This window comes from Polypterus senegalus, chromosome 1 (assembly GCF_016835505.1).
Source record: "Polypterus senegalus isolate Bchr_013 chromosome 1, ASM1683550v1, whole genome shotgun sequence".
NCBI lineage: Eukaryota > Metazoa > Chordata > Cladistia > Polypteriformes > Polypteridae > Polypterus > Polypterus senegalus.
Window position 1 is genome coordinate 76,486,268 of NC_053154.1, and position 22,149 is coordinate 76,508,416.

At 36.5% G+C, this 22,149-nt stretch overlaps 1 protein-coding gene across 7 annotated transcripts in view; it reads left to right on the plus strand.

The window, feature by feature from the left end:
- The window catches only part of mef2d (myocyte enhancer factor 2d), a 254,463-nt gene that overhangs the window by 165,568 nt on the left and 66,746 nt on the right, over nt 1-22,149 (plus strand). For all 7 annotated transcript variants that reach the window (XM_039751104.1, XM_039751129.1, XM_039751074.1 and 4 more), the window contains one exon: nt 708-973. In XM_039751104.1, the coding sequence (XP_039607038.1) occupies nt 920-973 (54 nt within the window). In that variant the 5' untranslated portion in view covers nt 708-919. The remainder of the gene's footprint in view (nt 1-707; nt 974-22,149) is intronic.

Genomic DNA, 22,149 nt, shown 5'->3' on the forward strand with positions numbered 1-22,149 from the left:
ACACATTTCAGTTGCTACTAATTCCGTAGCTTTTCTCACACTTTGAGTATGTAATTAATGATTGTATTTCTATTTGCTCCAAAATAATTGCAAATCTCAAAAACATCACTTGCCTGTTAGAGATATTATGAGGTGATACAGTTATCACTTTAAATGTAATAATTTGTATAGTTTATTTTGAAACTAAGCAATGGTAAGTGGGTTGTTTAAGATCACAAGTATAAGGACCAAACCAATAACCTTGTGCTTCAAATTCTAGTTCTCTGGGAATAGCATTGCGTGGTCTGTGTATGTTATTTACTTTGAAAGCTATACATCTGACAAAGCATTAATATTTTTTCCTGCTGCATTATCTTCATTCATGGTTGATTGCAATGTTTTAGGTATTTGTACTGCCTTCTTGCTTTCAGTTGTATGGATGTTTGACTGCAGTATTCTCCTCTGAAAGAATAAATACATTATGTTACCACACCATCATAATTTTATTGGTGCCTTATATTGATAGTGCAGAAATTATGTCTTGTCACTGTTAATGGTAGTGAATTTACTGTTTATTATTTAACTAATACATTATTATTATTTAATTATTAAATTTGTACATATTAAATAAGGAAACAAGTAAATGTGAAAATGTTATGTGATCATGAAGAAATGTTACTGCATAAATCTACAGAAAAAATACTAACATTTTTCTTTTTTTATTTAAGGTTTAAGTTATTGAAAATATCAAATTTGAAAAAAAGCTAGCCGCTAACTGCTTTACGACTGGACGTCCAACATAAATATACCATGAACTGAGGAAAGTGGATTGGCATTCCTTTCTTTTTAGTTCCATAAAAGAAGACGGATACAACTGTAATATTCAGTTTGAACTGCGACTGACGCTGTCTTCAGCCCCCCCCCACTCAAGCTTATAACAATGGGGAGGAAAAAGATTCAGATTCAAAGGATTACAGATGAACGAAACAGACAGGTAAAATAAATAGCATTTTATTTATATTAAAGTACAATGATGACTTGCATTTTTCGCATTAATGTACCTATCTAATCTCTTGAGTCCAATGGAATTTGAAATTTGTTTGAATATGGCTGTGTCCTTGTGCAAACACATAAATGAAAAAGTTTTTAACAGCAAATTTATTTTACCTTTCTTTATATATGATAGAATGATGTTAATGAATACCAACACATATTGTAGGTTAATTTATTTATTTTAAATTAAGAATTTCAGGCTTTTCTGGTGATACTTCTCACAAACATTAATGAGAAGTATTGGCAGTAGGAGCAGTAGACCTTTGAGGGCAATGGGCAGTTCACTATATTAATTAGCAAGAAATTACCTCTGCTGTATAAGAATAAGTGGTTTTGTTTACCTAGCAAAGTTTGCCCAGATTCATGGGTAAAAACATCACATCATCATTTCTACAAACATTTTGACTTTTGCCTGTGACATACTGCTAGAGTCAAACTGCACCACTCTAATTTGGGAATACCCTGCTATAATTTTATTATGGTTCTTTTTTCACTCCTTGTACAAATTGTTAATCATTTACACCAGGTCTAAAATGATGTTGCTAAGATCCTCTAATACCAAATACAATGAAAGGAGCACTCATAACTGGATTTCATAATGATATTAGTCCATCTCACAAGGTCCATCTCACATTGACTCAAAAGACATCTTTATTATTATTTTTTAATCATGCCATGCTTATCACCATGTGTAATGAGTGATTACTGTATGTAACTTTCAGTGAATTGTAATTTAGCTACCTTTTGTGTGAGTCCTCATCAGTGTTAGCATTTAAGTCATTGTCTTATTTTGCAGTTTGCTGTAGATAGGCAATTGCTGCTTTTAGTATTTTCCTTACTGAAACTCCTGTAGATGTTATACTGTTTAGTAACATTTACAATCAAATACTCATGAATTATTATTATTATTATTAATACTCATGTGTGTATTAAGTTATTTTTTCTTTTGTGTTGTTTCAGTTGATTTTATTATGATAGATTTTCAGGTCCAAATAATGTATTTAGCATCTTGAGTCCAGCTGTTTAGAAATGAAGGAGTTCAGCAAATCAGTTCAGGAGCTGGTACCATTAACTGCCTTAAAATAGTAAAAGCCACTGTTAACAATAGCTAGAGAGTTTAAAAATAAATATAACAAAATAAATATTGTAAATATTTATCAGTATACACTTTTAATTATGATACCTCCACTATGTTATAATTTTGAACTTTAACAAAAATATTAGAATCTTTCATTTTTTTTAATGCCTCCTGAAATAATAATACTGAATGTATGTAGGTACAAGTAAAAAAACTGTCCTTCCAAGCATCACTAGCCACGTTAAAAATAAATATGACAAAATAAATATTGTAAATATTTAGCAGTATACGCTTTTAATTAAGGTTACCTCCTTTGAATTTGAAGCCTGTACACTGTTGAGATGCCATCTTAAAAAATGCAAAAGTTTTTGAAGAGCTTTCAATCAATTTTTAATGAGTTTGCACGCAGTTTATGTGAGGAACTTTCAGATTTGGGTACGACTGCTGATCCTAATGTGATGTGGGAGACCTTCCGTGACAAGACCCTGAAGGTTGCTGAGGGGTGTGTTGGTGTTATCGGTATTCCCAGGAGGAGGTGTTTCATCTCGCAGGGCACCCTGGATATCATTGAGAGGAGTCGCAGCACATGGCTCAATGGCAACTCTGGTCTGTACCGGGAACTGAGAAAGATGGCTGCGAGGGCTCTGAGGGCAGATAAAGAGGTGTTTGTTAGAGGAATCTGTGAGCAAGTGACACACCATCTGTGATCTAGCGACCCACGTCCTGCTTACAGAGGAATCAAAACATTACGCACATCTGAATCTGTCGCTCGTAGAGTCGCAGTCAGGGCAGCTGATGGAACGGTCCTTACGAATGACACTGGACTGGCTACTTTGAGCAGTTGTTCAAAAGCTGATCCTCCGGCTAGGACGTTGGATATCTCTGGGTCCACGGTTCTTGAGGCTGATCCTCCAATTAGCTGTAAACCACCCAGTCTCACTGAGATTACACAGGTGGTGAACCAGCTGATGGGGGGAAAGGCTGCAGGGATCTGTGGTGTTCAGGGTGAACTTCCCCAGGCTGGTGATAAAGTTGTCCTCCTGGCATTGTAAGCAATCTTTGCTTCCATTTGGGAGATTGGCATCATCCCAACTGACTGGAAAACGGGGCTTGTCGTCCCTATCTGGAAAGGGAAGGGTGATCGCCTGGATTGCAGCAACTACAGGGGAATAACACTGCTCTCGGTGCCGAGTAAGGTCCTTTCTAGGGTCATCCTCAATAGGATCTGTGATCACTTGCACATCTACCAGCGACCGGAACAGTCTGGTTTTATGCCTAAGAAGTCTACCATCGACCGCATCCTGGCACTGAGGGTTCTCATGGAGCGCAAACTCAAATATTGGCAGAGTTTCTTTGTAGCCTTTGTCGATTTTCGTAAAGCTTTTGACTCAGTTGATTGAGCTGCCCTGTGGGACATCCTGAGGGTTTGCGGGATCCCCTTGAGGCTGCTGGATATTCTGACTGGCCTGTACACTGGTACTGTGAGTGCTGTGCAGAGTGGAGGCAGGACCTCTGAGTTTTTCCCAGTTGATTCTGGGGTTCGTCAGGGGTGTGTTCTTGCTCATACTCTGTTCAATGGTTGTATGGAATGGGTGTTAGGGTCCAGCGGCTGTGGGGCAGCTGTTGGTGAAGAGAGATTCACGGATCTTGACTTTACTGATGATGCTGTGATCTTCGCGGAGTCAATAGAGGCTCTGATCGGGGCGCTTGTGAGACTTAGTGAGGAGTCTGAGTGTCTGGGCTTGCAAGTGTCCTGGATAAAAAGAAAAATCCAGGCCTTTAATGACCTCTTGGGCACAGCCATCAGCAGTGTGTCTGTTTGCGGAGAGAGTTTTGACCTTGTTGAGAAGTTTATTTACCTTGGCAGTGACATTCATGAACTTCCTGTGAAGTCATTAGACGGATTGGGAGAGCATGGGGGGTCATGAAGTTGCTGAAAAGGGGTGTGTGGTGCTCCCGATATCTTTGCAAAAGGATGAAGGTCCAAGTCTTTAGAGTCCTGGTGCTTCCTGTCTTGCTATATGGTTGCGAGACATGGATGCTATCCAGTGAGCTGAGACGAAGACTGGACTCCTTTGGTACTATGTCTGTCCAGAAAATCCTTGGGTACCGTTGGTTTGACTTTGTATCGAATGAGCGGTTGCTCATGGAGTCCCAAATGAGGCACATTACCTGCTTTGTGAGGGAGTGTCAGTTACGGTACTACGGCCATGTGGCGCTTTTCCCCGAGGGTGATCTGGCTCGTAAGATCCTCATTGTTGGGGGCCCGAGTGGCTGTACTAGGCCAAAGGGTCACCCACGTAACACCTGGCTGAGGCAGAGAGAGGGTCATTTCCGGAGGGTGGGACTGGACCACGTGTCTCCCTGGGGAGTTGCAAACCGGGATCCCGAGTTGTTTCGCCATGTAATTGGTGCAGCAACGCACTGTTCAAGTGCATGCTCACCAACTTGACTTGACTTGACTTTCAATCTATTCATCTTAGGAGAAGGAGACCTTTACAATACCTTTACAATACACAGCATTACTGTTTCAGATATTTTCTTTTTTCTGACCTGCTCATGATCTTAACTGCTTGCATTTTCTGTTGAACAGTGGTATAATTTTGAATTTTAACAAACATATTAGAATCTTTCATTTTTTTTAATGCCTCCTGAAAAAATAATACTGAATTCGGGTACAAGTAAAAAAAGTAGTCCTTCCAAGAATCGCTAGCCAGGACTTAACACAGTTGGTAAGCATTATACAACCAGGTTGTGGCGCGCACAGACATAGAGGATCATGGGTTTGTTGTTTTTTTTCGCATTATGTTGGTTTAATATGTTTGCGTACAGTTGTGAAAATTGCTGCTATAGCCGTCAAGATTGACTGTATATTGGTTTTTGGCTAAAACTTCCCATTACAGACAACTTTCATTGTACTCGCCACATTCCCGCTGACCTAGCAAGACCACCAGGATCGCCGTGCATTGTTATCAGGCCTGTCAGAATCTGTAGACGTCGGAGGGAGAGGAAGGAGAAGAGGGGATGCCAGTCCGGCCTACTAGAAAGGTTTAGGAAACAACCACATAAGCCTCCTCTACTGAATATCTTTCTCACCAAAGCAAGATCTATGACTCAGAAAAGGATGAAGTGAAACTATTAATTTCTGGAAATCATTCGGTTTTTTAAATGCTTTGTTATGATAATAACAAAACCTGGCTTAACCCAATGATTCCAGATGCATCAGTGGAGATAGCAGTCCGCATAATACATCACTTCTTTCCAAAAGCCATAATAACATTGAACCTCAACATGCATTCACCATCTCTCTCTCTGTGTCTCTGTGTCTGTCCCTCTATCTTTTCTTTCTTCTTAACCCTCTCTCTCCCTGACACCCAACACTCACCTTTTCTCTGGATGTACACTAGTCCACTGTGTAATAATCACAGTCAGGTGCAATATTTGCTTTATTTGCTCTGTGTGCAATATTTTACATTATTAGTATTTCGCTATGTAATATTCATATCATTGGTAATTAATGGTGCAGATACTTCATTATCAGTATTTCTTGTCTAGTAATACCGCATTTGTTGCTTAGCAATACCACATTGTTACTTATTAACAGTAATACTTTACTTTGCTAAACATTAGTATTTTTTATATACTTTTTATACAGTTTTATATGTAGTACTTTTTTAGTTACTGTGTGATTGATTGATTGTTCCTTGTTGTATCTGATGAGGTAGCTGCTTTGTAATTATGTTATAATGACAATAAAGACTTGTAATTTTAAATATATAAAAGTTAACCTTAAATCTAAAACTTAAATCTTGAGAATGTGTAAACCATAACACAAATCTTTTATTTCTAGAGACATAAATGATAAAACTATTACACTAACAATTGTTTAAAGATAGCAATATTTAATAAGTTACTATAGTGTTGTAAATAAAATGATAAAACATTAAAGTACATGCTATAAAATCCAATGTTTAGACTAATAATCAGGTGCAAGTCTACTTAAACAATGTGCATTGACTTACAGCATTAAGTAAGTGTGTCTAACCAGCTGTATATTTAACAATGATTCAAAGTAATAGAAATAAAAACAAAAAATATTGCTATTTGTCCCAACCACTTGTTTTGTTGATTGAAGCTAATTTTAGTTAATTTGCACAACACTGCATCTCCCCAAAATGCTTGCAATGGACTCTAGTGGGTCACCAATCCACATGTAAAATAAAAGCCTTATAAATATTCCCACTCATAAGTGGGAGATGTTCCTACATATCAATTTATGTTTTGGAATTGTGAACATATTAAATACAAAATTATAGATGATTGTTTTTAAAGAAGTTCAGTGTCAATAAGAAAAGTCTGTTGACGATGCCAAAAGCAGATATAAGTTCAAGCTGGAACAGAAATTCTCCATCAGTGATTGTTCTATTGTCTGGAATGCTTTACAAGTGATGCCGCAGTATGCTCCCTTTTCTACCTGACCCGCTTAACAGTTTTCTTGCATGTTTGCGAAGCACCCTTCTGCCACTCTGGACGTCAAATCTTCTGATTTATCCCTTTTAACTAGTCTTGCGGGGTTGGGCATGATTTTTGTAAGAGAACCCTGGGAACAACTCACTAAAAACTTTGTAATGAATAGCGACCAAATCTACCACTGAAAAAGCTGTGCCTACAGAGTTTCTTCCTAGAAACCCACCACTAATTTCCTCCAGTCCATTTGGGGCTGCAGTGCCTTATTTCTGCCCATGTATTACTTGACTTGATACAGAGAGAAAACAGAAGCTAAAATTGTGGTAATAAATTTAAGAGCACAAATTAACTGAAACTTAATGATTCGTTTGTATATTGTAATGAGCATGGCAACAGAAGAGACATACACATGCACACACATAGTCCACTGCTTGTATCTAGCCCCATCCATTTGACAAATGCTTCCACCGCTACATGGCATAACAAAAGAAAATAGCTTTGATAAGCATGATGGTCTATGTACAAAGTGCATACTATATTTTAAAGTGCTACAGCTATATTCTGTGCTGGCATATTTGCATTTCCAATTAGACAGTTACACTTACTTACTTTAGTTAATTGTTTAGATGAGTCAGAAGGAGGAATCTTTGCAGCCTCATCCATGGTTCTGCTGTAATGGTGTCAGTATCATTAGATATATTTACTTATTTAGGTTTGTTTTGGATACCAAAATGTGAACATCCTCTTGTTTTTTGTTATCAACTCAGTTAAAGGCAGTCCTTTTCACTTCCTTTTGTCAAGGTATGACAAACCATTTACTTCGTATGCATATTTTGCAATTCATATTTTCACTAACGTATCTGCAAGTTCCTTCAATCATACACTATCATTGTAACTGTGAACAGAGAACATATAAGCACCTATGGTAATGTATCATTCACTTTTACCACTAATCCATTAATGTCTTTAAATGCCAATGTATAATCTGATTTTCCAAGAATGTTTTAACATTGCAGTAGGTTATGTTTGCTTTTAACATGTGCATTGTGAACTCTGCACTCTTATTTATATGTTTTAGAGGTCTTTTTAAAGAGTTTTATTGCTCTTTGCAGATCAAATGCACTGCCTCTACTTTGAGTGCCGCCATCATAAGGCATTGAAATTGATTTTGAAATGTAATACTCTGTGAGCTGTCTAATTGTTTCCACCTACTTTTAAGCAAAATTTAGTCATGGTTGTTCCCAGACTTTGTATTGTATTTTTGACCTCTGTGTCCAGCTGCACCTCCTCTTTCCACATTTCTGACCATGAAGTCTGTTTGCTCTTCTTGAGACAGAAATGTTGTAAAGTTGTACTCTAACACACTGTGTTAAACACTTAGCACTTATACAGAATATTTCATTTAGTCTTTGGTTCAATACTACACCCTGACTGGCCTGATTACAGATAGGGACGAGGTGCAATATTGGAGAGATGTGATTCGGCTGGCCAGGTGTTGCACCCTTCACAATCATAACTTGAATACCATGAAAACCATGAAAATTTTGTAGATTTTAAGAGACACTCCTCACCTTCTATATCTATAATTGTAAATGGTATCAATGTTAACAGAGTGGAATCATTTAACTTTTTTGGTACAACTATCACTCACAGTCTAAACTGGTATGAATGCATAACTGCTGTTATCAGAAAAGCTTAGCAGCTTATGTTTTTTTTTCTCTGTCAATATAAAAAGTTGAACCTGATCCATTCGGTGCTGGTACAGTTTTATCAAGCTGTTATTATAATCATCCTCACTTTCTCCTTAGTCAGGTGTGACAATGAATCTGCTCACTCACAACACAAACTGCAGCATGTCATACAGACAGCAGAAAAGATTGTCGGCCTGAAACTAGACTACACTGCTGTCCTGTATATAACTAAATACTGTGCTCACCCAGGAAATCATCTTTCATTTATTAACATTGAAAAAAATGTTACCAGACATATAAATAGTGTCTTTCCTACTGCAGTAACTATGGGTAAATACAGCATCTGATTCATCTCTGTCTTTTCCTGATTTCCTAAACTTCTCCATCCAATCTAAATTATGTTTATTTTATAAATATTTACTTGCTATATTAATGGGTGGGAGTGGAATTCAGCATTGACGTTTTGTTTTAAATATTTGCTTTTTGTGCAACGTATTTTTCAGTGTTACTGTATATAATATTGTGATGGTGTCATCTATCATTTATTATATTATATTTATTTTGTTATATGTATAAATGTAACACCAAGAGAAATTATTAGCAACCTTGTTGCCTGGCAATAAAGTTGAAGACATAAACGTTTACATAATATGACTACAACCACCGTGTCTTTCTGTCTTGTCTGTCTAATGAAATAAGTTGATTCTCATTACACCAATTTTGTTAAAATATGGCACAATATTTATTAAGAAAATTGGTCAGGAAAATTCAATTTTCATTTTGAAATTTCAAAAACTTCCACTGAAAGCATTGGCAAATTTGTCCTAATACATTCTATGCAACTTCAATTATGGAATAGCTTACTGTTTCAAATTTACCTGGAGAGAGGTCAGTTAAACTTGTATATTTTGTGCAGTTCCCTGTTTTACACATCTGACAGCCAGTTATCTGATGACAAAATGGATTCCCAATATGAGTTATTAAAAAACCAGTAAAGGTGTGTGCATAGGCATTTTGTAAATCAGCTCCCTTTTCCTACAGCAATAACGTGAGGTAAGTTAATCAAAAAACTAAAGGCACTTATCTGAAATAAATGTAAGAGGAAAGTAATTATTCTGTAAGACAGAATGAAAAAATATTTACTCATTATTTACATTATACTTTAAATGACCTCACACTGCATTATCTGCATGTTATGATTTAGTATTTCTGTGACCCTGATAATTTATGGAGAAAGCTCTAGATGTGCTCTCAATTGTGGCCTGAAGCAGCCAGTAACTTTTTCTGCTGATATTTCAACAGAGATTTTAAGTCCCAATTGGGTGTTTCTTTCAAGTATGTTATGCTTAAGAAATGTGAACTATAGCTAGTTACATACCTTCCATAACCAACAACTCACAGCAGAACATTAATTAATACCATTTTTACATCACTTCATTTGGAATGAGCTTTGAGTCCTCACAAGTGAATTTAAGTTAGATTTTTAACTACATTATACAGTATTGTAAAGTACTGTTAAAAGCATGAATTTAATGTGGTCTATTAATGTATGTAATTGCATTCTATTATCAGTGTTATTTTCGAATGTGACTCACTGTTACAAAAATATTTACTAAACAAAAATGTAATAACTTATGAAGTTTTGATGAAGTAACTAAAAATGTTAAAATTCTCACAAGTTTCAAATCAGTTAACTACATGTTAAATCATTCCTTCATTTTCTAGGTTGTTTCATATACAGTATCTAGTGTTGCTCATTTAACACAGTATCTTACTTTATAACAGAAATGATAGAAATGTGTCTCACAGATGCACTGCTATGTATCTGAGACAGTGTATCCTCTATTCGAGTTAATGCTAAATCCATTCACTCAATTATTTAATCCAGTTATTTACGGCCTTTTACTTCCAAACTAAGTTCAAATTTCAGTTGTCTTTTCTTTCAATATTCCTTTTGCCTTCACTTTGAGATTATTGGCATACAAGAGCTCCCTATCACGAAAAAGAGTCACTATCACGAAAAGCAACATACTTAAAACAGATTCCTTGTTCAACCCCACCTTCACTTTAAAACATTCATGATTATTGTCTGGAAAAATAACATGCTGTAGGCATCATTTCACTAAGTTATAAGTATCACTGTTTTGGGTTCATATTACCAATGTTTGGTAAATTATAATTGTTTTCTATTTTTGTTAGATAGAAATGAGATAGTGTTTATGAGATAGTTTTGTGAGATTTCTTTCTGCATTTACAAAAATTTTAAAATTAAAGTTCTAACTTAACTTTAATAGTAATTCTTATCCTGTAAATGATTCTTTTAAAGCTTTTAGACAGTGAGACAATCCAGAAATCCACTCTTGTTGGGTATGGCTGGTCAAACACCAAAGGTACTTTTGGCAGTTTTTTTTCCAGTTTCCCAAACTGCACCCTGATGTGGAAACTAATCATTTTAGTCCCCAGCTAAACAGTTCATCCTTTTGTATCTTGGTACTGTTAGTTCTTTCTGGGTCCAACATGATGCACGTAAACGTGGCATTGAAGCAGAGCTAGAGATTTTTGTAGCTTAGGCAGTCAGGCAAAGGTTTCATAATGACCTGGAGCAGCAGGCTAAAGTAATTATGAAGATGATCCAGCTCAAAATACTTGATAATTATGCCTTACTATTAGCAAACTTTAAGCAGTCAAGCAAATGATTCATATTGTCCTGGAACAGTAGGCTAAGGTAAATGTGAAGGTGATTCAGCCCAAAGCATTTGATAATTACCCTTTACTACTAGCAAAGCCTATGCTCCTGATCTAAAGGCTGAGCTTAGTGAACGGGACTGGTATAATAGCAGATATACAAAAACAATGAAATTTAAACTCCTGTTCCACATAGCAAAACTCTGGGCCTGTGCACAAAGCTGCCAATTCAACCAGGTATTGCATGCTTTACTCTTTCTTCTCTCACCAGGTGTAGAAAAACCATCATTACAAGACTCAGGAAAGTTTTGTTGGAATAAAGAAGCTTTTCTATATAATGGTGCCTGAAGTGACTAGCTTAAAATGAGCTGCATTTTTGAGTGTCAGACTTAATTGAAAATTGGGGCAGTTTTTGTGAAAGGCCTTTTCTTTTTAGACAAATGGTCTGCACCTAAGCCATTGTAATTTCTCTGTGTTAATTGGGAATAAACATTGCTTGTGCTACAAGGCACTATTACTGTCAGTATATCTACTACAAAAATTTAACGCTGAGGTCCGTATGGTTGGTCAGCTTGGCTTTGGTATGATTGGTCAGAATCTTTTTGGTGATGCAGTCAAAAGAAGAAGTAAAAGTGTGATACATACCTAGAGAAGAAACTGCATAGGAGACACAATGAGATGGTCACCATCAAAGACTAGATATATAAAAGCAGACAGGAGGCCAGAAAGGTGGCACAACAATAATTAACAGTGTTTGAAGCCAGTTTTATGGAAATGTGCTTGAGAGAGGGAGCACCCGTGAGAAAAGATTGACTCGTGTGAATACAACGCAAAGATGCTGAAGGTATAAAAGGTGCTGCTCTGGTTAAAACACAAAGAAGCAAACTGAAATAGCATGGCAATCAGTAAATGTTGTCCTGAATCCTGAAAATTTACGTGAAACCGTCCATCCCAACAGTGGCCTCTTTCATGTGCTACCATCAGAAAAGCACTACTGCTGCCTAAAGTCCAGTTTAGAGAGACTGAGGTGGAGCTTTTTTCCATAGTCCATCTGTATTTTAAATAAGGAACATGTCTAGAAATGCATGATGCCCTGTTATCTCTTTCACATAGCTATTTAAGTCATCTATTTAGTTATCAATATCATTATCATTGTATTTATAAAGTTATGTATTGCTATTGTCCCTTTATATTCGTCTCAAGGCACAGTCATGGGAATTGAGCAATCATGCATTTCACTGCATGTTGTACTGTATGTATAATTTATATAAGACAAGCAAAATTTATTTTGATTTGATGTTAATATTTCTAGAATGGAATATGCTAAGTATCTTAAAATGGCTATTTCAAAACAAAGCATGTAAAAACAAATCTTTCTTTTTAAATTATATTATTTTTGACTACATGTTTGACTTTATGTAACTGAAATTTGTTTAGACCAAAATAGAGCAGCAGAGGTGGTTTAGCCAATACTGTTGCTTATACAGTAATCCCTCCTCGATAGGTGAAAATCTGCGAAGTAGAAGCCATATGTTTGTATGGTTATTTTTATATAAACTGCTCAAAAAAATTAAAGGAACACTTTGAAAACACATCAGATCTCAATGGGAAAAAGAAATCCTCCCGGATATCTATACTGATATAGACTGGGTAATGTGTTAGGAACGAAAGGATGCCACATCGTTTGATGGAAATGAAAATGATCAACCTACAGAGCCCTTAATTCAAAGACGCCCCAAAAATCAGAGTGAAAAAATGATGTGGCAGGCTAGTCCATTTTGCCAAAATTTAATTGCAGCAACTCAAAATTGTACGCAGCACTTTGTATGGCCCCTGTGTTCTTGTATACATGCCTGACAACATCGGTGCATGCTTCTAATGAGATGACAGATGGTGTTGTGGGGGATCTCCTCCCAGATCTGGACCAGGGCATCACTGAGCTCCTGGACAGTCTGAGGTGCAACCTGGTGGCATTAAATGGACCAAAACATAATGTCCCAGAGGTGTTCTATTGGATTTAGGTCAGGAAAGTGTGGTGGCCAGTCAATGGTATCAATTCCTTCATCCTCCAGGAACTGCCTGCATAATCTCACCACATGAGGCCAGGAATTGTCGTGCACCAGGAGCCACTGTACCAGCATAGGGTCTGACAATGGGTCCAAGGATTTCATCCTGATACCTAATGGCAGCCAAGGTGCCTTTGTCAAGCCTGTAGCGGTCTGTGTGACCCTCCATGGATATGCCTCCCCAGACAATCAATAACCTACCACCAAACTGCTCATGCTAAATGATGTTACAGGCAGCATAATGTTCTCCATGGCTTCTCCAGACCCTTTCACTTCTGTCACGTGCTCAGGGTGAACCTGCTCTCATCTGTAAAAAGCACAGGGCACCAGTGGTGCATCTACCAATTCTGGTATTCCATGGTGAATGCCAATCGAGCTGCATGCTGCTGGGCAGTGAGCTCAGGGCCCATTAGAGGACATGGGGCTCTTGGGTCACCCTCATGAAGTCTTTCTGGTTGTTTGGTCAGAGACATTCACACCAGTGGCCTGCTGGAGGTCATTTTGTAGGGCTCTGGCAGTGCTCATCCTGTTCCTCCTTGCCCAAAGGAGCAGATACTGGTCCTGCTGATGGATTATGGACCTTCTATGGCCCTCTCCAGCTCTCCTAGAGTAACTGCTTGTCTCCTAGAATCTCCTCCATGCCCTTGAGACTGTGCAGGGAGACACAGCAAACCTTCTGGCAATGACACGTATTGATGTGCCATCCTGGAGAAGTTGGACTACCTGTGCAACCTCTGTAGGGTCCAGGTATCGCCTCATGCTACCAGTAGTGACACTGACTGTAGCCAAATGCAAAACTAGTGAAGAAACAGTCAGAAAAGATGAGGAGGGAAAAATGTCAGTGGCCTCCACCTGTTAAACCATTCCTGTTTTGGGGGTCATCTCATTGTTGCCCCTCTAGTGCATCTGTTGTTAATTTCATTAACACCACAGCAGCTGAAACTGATTAACAACCCCCTCTGCTACTTAACTGACCAGATTAATATCCCATAAGTTTCATTGACTTTATGCTATACTCTGATTAAAAAGTGTTCCTTTAATTCTTTTGAGCAGTATATTTTAAGCCCTTAGAAACTCTCCCACGCTGTTTATATATATTCTCTGCACAGTTATACAGTAAACCCTCGTTCATAGTGGTTAATCCACTGCAGACAGATAAATGAATTTCCACAAAGTAGTATTCTTTATTTATAAATCTAATATTTTCGCAGTTTGAGCATAGAAAACCTGTTTATGACCTTCTAAATACGTTTTTTAACATTATTAGAGCCCTCTAGACATGAAATAACACCCTTTAGTCAAAAGTTTAAACTGTGCTCCATGACAAGACAGAGATGACAGTTCTTTCTCACAATTAAAAGAATGCAAACATATCTTCCTCTTCAAAGGAGTGCCGTCAAGAGCAGAGAATGTCAGAGAGAGAGAGAAATGTAAACAATCAAAATTCAATAGGTCTGTTGGGCTTTTAAGTATACAAAGCACCCGTGATAAAGCGGTCGCAATGAAGGGGTCAATGTGAAGTAGTCTTTCAGCATTTTTTACAGGAGCGTCTGTATCTTCTAAGCAAACAGCCCCTCTGCTCACACCCCCTCCGTCAGGAGTAGAGAATGTCAGAGAGAGTGAGAGAGGCAGAGAAAAGCAAACAATCAACAATCAATACGGGCTGTTAGAGCTTTGAAGTGTGCGAAGCACCACGCGGGAAGCATATCGTATATCATTGAGAAGTTTTATTTAATACGTGCTCTGATTGGGTAGCTTCTCAGCCATTTGCCAATAGCGTCTCTTGTATGAAATCAACTGGGCAAAGCAACTGAGGAAGCATGTACCATAAATTAAAAGACCCATTGTTCGCAGAAATCCGCGAACCAGCAAAAAATCCGTGATATATATTTAGATATGCTTACATTTAAAATCCGCGATGGAGTGAAGCCGCGAAAGTCGAAGCGCGATATAGCAAGGGATCAATGTAATTATAAAACTAATAATTTTGGAATAGTTCCCTCTTTAGAGAATTCACATATAGTACTTAAAAGTCAACCAATTATTTATCAGACACCAAAGCACACTGTCCAATTTGCATGACTTTTCAAATTATTGTCAGTTTGCCTTCAAGACTGTGATAAAATTCTGTTTAACAGTGTTTACATTTTTGAAGTTGACAAATAAAGCTATGAAATTCATGCAACTGCTGCATTTCTAGATTTCAGTCATTGAGTTACTGGACGAACTCTCATAATTGAGGTTATACTCTGAATTTAATTATTTGTGTATGGACTATCAAGGTACGTGACACTGTTGAAGCTGCTGTTTCAGATCATTGTAGCATTTTTTATGTTGCATTGCCTGTGCAGAAAATGGGAATTAGACTAGTGAAGATAAACTACTTAAATTAAGCATCTGCAATTAATTTTAGAAGGATAGCCAAATTACTCAATAATGTTTATCAGTTCATGACAAAGATAATTATTTAACTTTGTTTTAACATTAGTCCTAGACAAGAACTAGAACTCTAGTACAAGTATAGGCTAAAATGAAGTGTCAAATTAAAACCATAGCACATATAAATGATTATGCACAGTGTCTTGAAAAGGCCTCAAAGCACAGCCTGCCCAGAGAAGGTCTTCATTGACAAAACATTATTAACTATTTAAGTAAAGCACACATTTTTATAACAAAGCAGTGTGCTCATAGAGGAAACTGCATTTCTTTAAATTAAGAATTGATAAAAGGAACAATTATTGGATATTATTTACAATAATCAGTTGCCTCCTAAGCCTTTCCAAGTATGATTAATATGCTCACAGAGGAATCTGTTATAAAGTTTGAGATATTTGGGGTGGTGGGTTAACAATATAATTAGTGAGATTTTAAGAATCCCTATAAGCAATTAAGTAGTTCCTGTTATCAAAGAGATTTCCTAAGCTTTTTATAGTAAAATAAATCAAATGAAGCTTTGTAAAATAGTTTCACTAAACATTCTGCTTGCATATTGGATTTACTTCCAACCTTTTTCCATTAATGTTTTAGCCTCATTGCTACTGTTCTAGACATTGTATATTGCTCATTAGAATCAGGTATTTTTCCAGACACACTTAAAATTGCTGGAGGTAAAACCCTTACTTAAAACTATAATTTAGATCTTGCAGATTAAAAGCAATTTTAGATCAATATCTAATTTGTCTTTCCTGAGTAAGATACTTGAAAATGTAATATTGAAATGGATAAATGGCTTCATAACATGTCATAGTATAGAAATAGGGCTATTGTAAGTAGTTAATGATTTGCGATCTATTGCCATCAAGAACAATATTTTATTGCTACCAATATTGGATCTAAGTGCAGCATATACACATAATAATATACTTCTTAACAGACTTGAAAAGTGGATTGATCTTTCTGAAACAATTTTAAATTTGGTTATTACATACTTGCATTTGAGATATTATGTTGCTAGCATTGTCTAGTTTTGGTTAGAATCCTTTTTACTGTTTTGTTTTAGGTGGCTGGACATTTTGTATCCTTTGCTTGGCTGCTTAAACTTTGCTAATAGTAAAGTGTAATTATCAAGTGCATTGAGCTTTTAGATATTGTTCTAATTGTACTGTTCTAACTTTTCAAAACATTTTTAGGTAGACCATTGTAAAGCTCAATAATTAAGTCTACAAAAAAGGTCAACATCTTGCTATATTCCAATGTTGTAAAAAATTATTAATATTACATGAAAAAAAACTAAGGCCAGTACTAATAATAACACCTACATTTCTGACCCCAAAACTATATAACCAACTGCTAAAAAATCTATTTTTGTCCTCATTTAATTTTAAGAAGTTACTTGACCTCAGCTTTGTAATCCTACCTATTCAGCTAATAGTTTTATGTGTTTGGCTCATCAGGGTCTGCAGAAATGTACAGATATGTATTGTGTACATAGCTCTGAAAATGTATACCATGTTTCCATATAATTCTTCCAAGGTGGAACATATATAAAGAACATAAAAACAGAAAAGTAATCAGTTACTGTGAAACTCCCCACATTATACATTATTCTTTGATACATGGTTACTTATTCTGACAAAAGTTGTCTACTTACAAAATATGCATGAAATTGTTTGCGTACATGACCAGAAATATCAATCCAGTTTTCATAATGATGTAGTAAAATGTCATTGTCTGTCATATTGATAGCTGCACTAAGATTCAAGAGACCTAGTATCTCATTTGAGTCCATTCAATATTCTGGTGCTCTGCTCTCATTAATGTAGTGAAAGTTGAACAGGAATAAATAATGTAAATAAACAATAAATTCCATTAACATCTATAACAAGGGCATGCTTGCATGTTTCCCCAAGTGCAACAGTCAATGGGCTTCAATAGGATTAGTTCTTCCTCTATTTGCCATTTTTATTTTCTGTCATTTTTTTCTGTCATATTTTCTTAATTAGGTTATAATGGTGGCTGACCTGCAGGTTCCAAATTATTTTTACCTCAGAACTGAGTAATGCATGTTTAATAATTCTGCAGACCAAAGCAGTTAAAATAAATAAATAAACACAATTTAAAACTTAAACCATGATAAAAACTACTCATGATGAAATCATTATAACTTCCTGAAGTATTAAATTCATTTGGACAATAAGCCTGTTTCTTTGACACAAATTGTAAATTATAAGGAATCCCTATGTTGTTACTTATACTGTTGTCACGATTGGACTTGCGCATGGGGTAACCTGAGTTACAGGAGTCCTGAAATCAATCAGTATGTATGGAAAAATATTTGTTCTGTGTTTTTCAAAGAAATGTTACTTCCGCTAGACTGGCTGATCCTGTTCGCTTTAGCCCTTTTAAATTATCCATGAGTTAATTTCTTCAGTCGTATCACACCATCATCTGTGAATTTTCGTATCTCCACTGAACTGCAGGTAGTGACAGATGGCGGAAGCAATACAGCATGTGTGGCAGCAGGAGAGCTGAGTAAGGGCTGTCTGAAATAAAACACGTGAAGAAGAAAAGATTAATCATCTTGTAATAGTGACAGTTTTTCAGAAAGTGATAGTATTATAGTGATAATATTATAGGTTCTAGTTCTAGTAATAGTGAAGCATACAATGGTGATGCTTTTGCATAAACAGTAAACACTAATGACACTTCTTAATGTGCAGGCAGTGTGATAACATCACTGAGCAACTTATAAAGCTGTCGTTCACTGTTTAAGTACATATCAAGAACAAATGTTCCCATACAGAATTTCAATTTCTGTATAAGCGATGGTAGTTAGATTTAATTGTGATTGTGCCAAACAGACAGGGACAGAATGTCACCAAACATCATACACACTATTTGTATCTGTTTTTGCTTTGACTTTTTCATTTTGTTTAATTTGGGGATGGCTTACTGAAGCCAACTCTGGTAGTTTAGGCTTGTTTAAGCATTTGTTTTTCATTTGCTGGTGTAGATTATTACATGAAAGCAAGATTATAAAGTGATTACAGAACTGAATCATATTAAGTGCACTTTAATAAATAAAATGTATATTGCATAGCATCTTGCAGTCTTTTCAAAATAACTTAAGAAGTGTTTGAACAGTTACTCAATGAATTGAATTATATATCCAAAATCCTCATAGGCTATGTCTGATCGGTTCAAGTGGTACAAGGAATGGGTATCTAAAGAGCCAGAATTCTAACATGTTAAGTGCTATCACTTGAGATTGAAATGCTGTAAAGCAGCAACAAGATAACATATAATCACCTAGCACCTTAATTACTCCAGATATAAACTGTTTAAAACCACAACCACATTTTTATTTTCAGCAACCAAAAATGAATGCCTTGTATTCACACTAAACAAACTTGTCTGGATGTTGAGGTGGGATCCTTAATAAGGCTGCTCCCCTGAGGAATTACAGTCCAACCTACTGGGAAGTTTATCTGGGGCACCACTGTTACTGCAGAGACAACAGTTCTTCAGAGCCTCAACAGGAACCTTAACTATTGCAGTATGGTAGAGTTGCTGCCCATTAAGGTGGACTATTATTCTTGTTGAGATTATTACCACATAGGTAAGGGTATGCCACTGGGCTCCTTTTTAGAGACTGTTTAGACTCCATTCGTAAAAGTCTATCCTTATGCACTATATCAGTGTTACTATGTGACTTCTTGGTTGGTAAAAGTTTGGAAAACAAATGTAACAGAGGACAAGGGTTGGTCCTTGCCCTAACCATACGGTTGGCTGTGTGCTTACAACATTAGCTTTAGTTAAAAAAAAAAAAACAACAATATAGCAGATTCTAGATACAAGAAGGGCGGCACGGTGGCGCAGTGGTAGTGCTGCTGCCTCGCAGTTAGGAGACCCGGGTTCGCTTCCGGGGTCCTCCCTGCGTGGAGTTTGCATGTTCTCCCCGTGTCTGCGTGGGTTTCCTCAGGGCGCTCCGGTTTCCTCCCACAATCCAAAGACATGCAGGTTAGGTGGATTGGCAATTCTAAATTGGCCCTAGTGTGTGCTTGGTGTGTGGGTGTGTTTGTGTGTGTCTTGTGGTGGGTTGGCACCCTGCCCAGGATTGGTTCCTGCCTTGTGCCCTGTGTTGGCTGGGATTGGCTCCAGCAGACCCCCGTGACCCTATTCGGATTCTGCGGGTTAGATAATGGATGGATGGATGGATAGATACAAGAAATGTGATCTATATCTTTAAGAATGTACAGTATAATCCAGATTGAATGTAAACTATAAATATTGTAGTTGGATGCATATTTTGTTAAAGTTGAGGAGTTACAATTGGTAAACCTTCATTTTACACTGAAAGTTAAAAGAATGTTTCAAGGTATTTTGTGTTTATCAAAAGCTTCTTAATAAGCGATACATCATTTTAGTATGGAACTAATTTTTACTTGCAGTATTTTCACCATTATTAATAAAACCCCAAATCATAAAAAGGGACGATATGGAAAATGCAAATAAACAAATAAAACACAGTGATTCTTAAATTTACTTTGATTTTTATTTCATTGCGGACAATATGAACCCAAGATATTTCATGTTTTGTCTGGTTAACTTCATTTCCTTTATTAATATACTATACATCCATTCCTGCATTTCAGGCCTTCAACACATTCCAAAAAAAAATTGAGGCAGTAAAGCAATTACAATTTTCTAATGTCATCATTTCTTCTCAAAACACTTAAAAGAAGTCTTGACACTGAGCATACTGAGCAATTAAGCGTTACAGGTGTTATTTTGTCCCATTATTTCTACAAACACATCTTAAGGTGTGCAATAGTATGGGGTCGCATTTTTCATTTGAAAATGATCCACACATTTTCTATTGGGTACAGGTCAGGATTTCAGGCCGGCCAGTCCAGTAACTGTATCCTCTTCTTCCTCAGCCATGCTTTTGTATTGTGTCCAGAAATGTGGTTTTGCATTGTCTTGTTGAAAAATTCATGGACGTCCTGAAAAAATGTCATCTTAAAGGTAGCATATGTTGCTGTAAAATCTCAATGTAATTTTTTTGAATTAATGCTGCCATCATAGAAGTATAAATTGCCTTTGCCCAGGACACTGAAATAACTCCATACTATGACAAACCCCCGCCATTTGGCTTTTTAATAATAGTCTGGAACGTCATTTTCGTCTTTGGTCTGGAGCACACAGCATCCATTTCTTCCATAAACGATCTCTAATACCAATTTGCTTGATCACAATATATTTTCCCACAGTGTGATAGTCCATTCCAGAACCCTCTGAACCCATAGAGGTTGACACAGCTTCTAGACATGGTTAAAATAAGTCTTCTTTTTTGAACAGTAAAGTTTTTAAGTGGCATTTGTAACTCCATATTGTAGTGCTTGACAAAGGTTTGCCAAAGTAGTCACTTGCCCATGGTTATTTCAGCTGTTAATGAGTGATGTCTCTTGATGCAGCGCCATCTGAGGGATCAGAGATCACAGTGTTCAGCTTAGGCTTGTGCCCATGCCTTTTATGCACTTAAATTTCTCGAGCTTCCTTGAATCATTTAATGATATTATGCACTGCCGAGAGAGAAATATATGAATCCCTTCAAATCTTTCTTTGAGGAACATAGTTTTAAAACATTTAAATAATTTTTTCATTAATATGTTTTTCCCATCTTTGTTCCTCAAAGACCTAGCCTTTCATAGATAGATTTTGTACTAAGTCATGCATAAAATTTCCTTTTAACATCACCTGTATGAAAATAAAACATAATTATTAAATTTTTTTACCTTTTTACTGGCCGTAATTTGCCCCCATCCCAACACTTTTTGGAATATGTCACAGGCCTGAAATTCACTAATGTGTGTATATTAACAAATGAAATAAAGTTGACCAGACAAAACATAACATATCTTGGGTTTATACGATGTGCAATAAAATAAAAGTGAAAGTAAATCTAAGAATTTCTGCATTCTTTTTTTTTTTTTCTTTTTTTCCATACCAGCCCAACGTTTTCAGAGTTGCGGCAGAGCTGCTGCAAAAGCAGAATTACCTTTTTATTTTAAAATGTAATAAATGCTAGCCTTCAATGCCTAGTTAAGTTGTTTGTGAGTGAAGAGGAAAAATACTTGCTGTCTTTTGATGTTTCATATTCCTGGTATCTTTCCAATCTTATCTAAACTTTGCATGATATACATTTCCGTTCATTCAGGTGGCTGAAGGGAGAGCAAGAATACATGCATATATCATTTGGCTGCTTTTTGTTCCAAGGTCTATTTACTTGTGTTATGAGAACTCTCCTATAGATGACTAGAGCATTCTCTACATTATGTGTTCTTCAGCTGACCCTTTAAAATTTGAGACCAACAGTAAGAACCATTCTGTTAAAAAATAAAAAGTATTACACAGTCTTGAGAACCTGGTGCAGTGGTGTCTGTGATAAAGAAGTAATGATCAAAGACAAGACAGAACTCATCGAGAACTGTTTTATTGTCTGGAAAATACTTAGCCAGCCAAGAATGGTGTTGCATATGCTTTATCCTGAAAGGCAAAATGCCCTCAACCTATTCTTTAGCCATTGTAAAGTATATTCTTCTTCTTCAGTTGTTCTTAAAGGATGTGCAGCTTTTCAAGAGGTTTTAAGAGGTGCATCTTTCTTCTGAAGTATTTAAAATGGGTAATG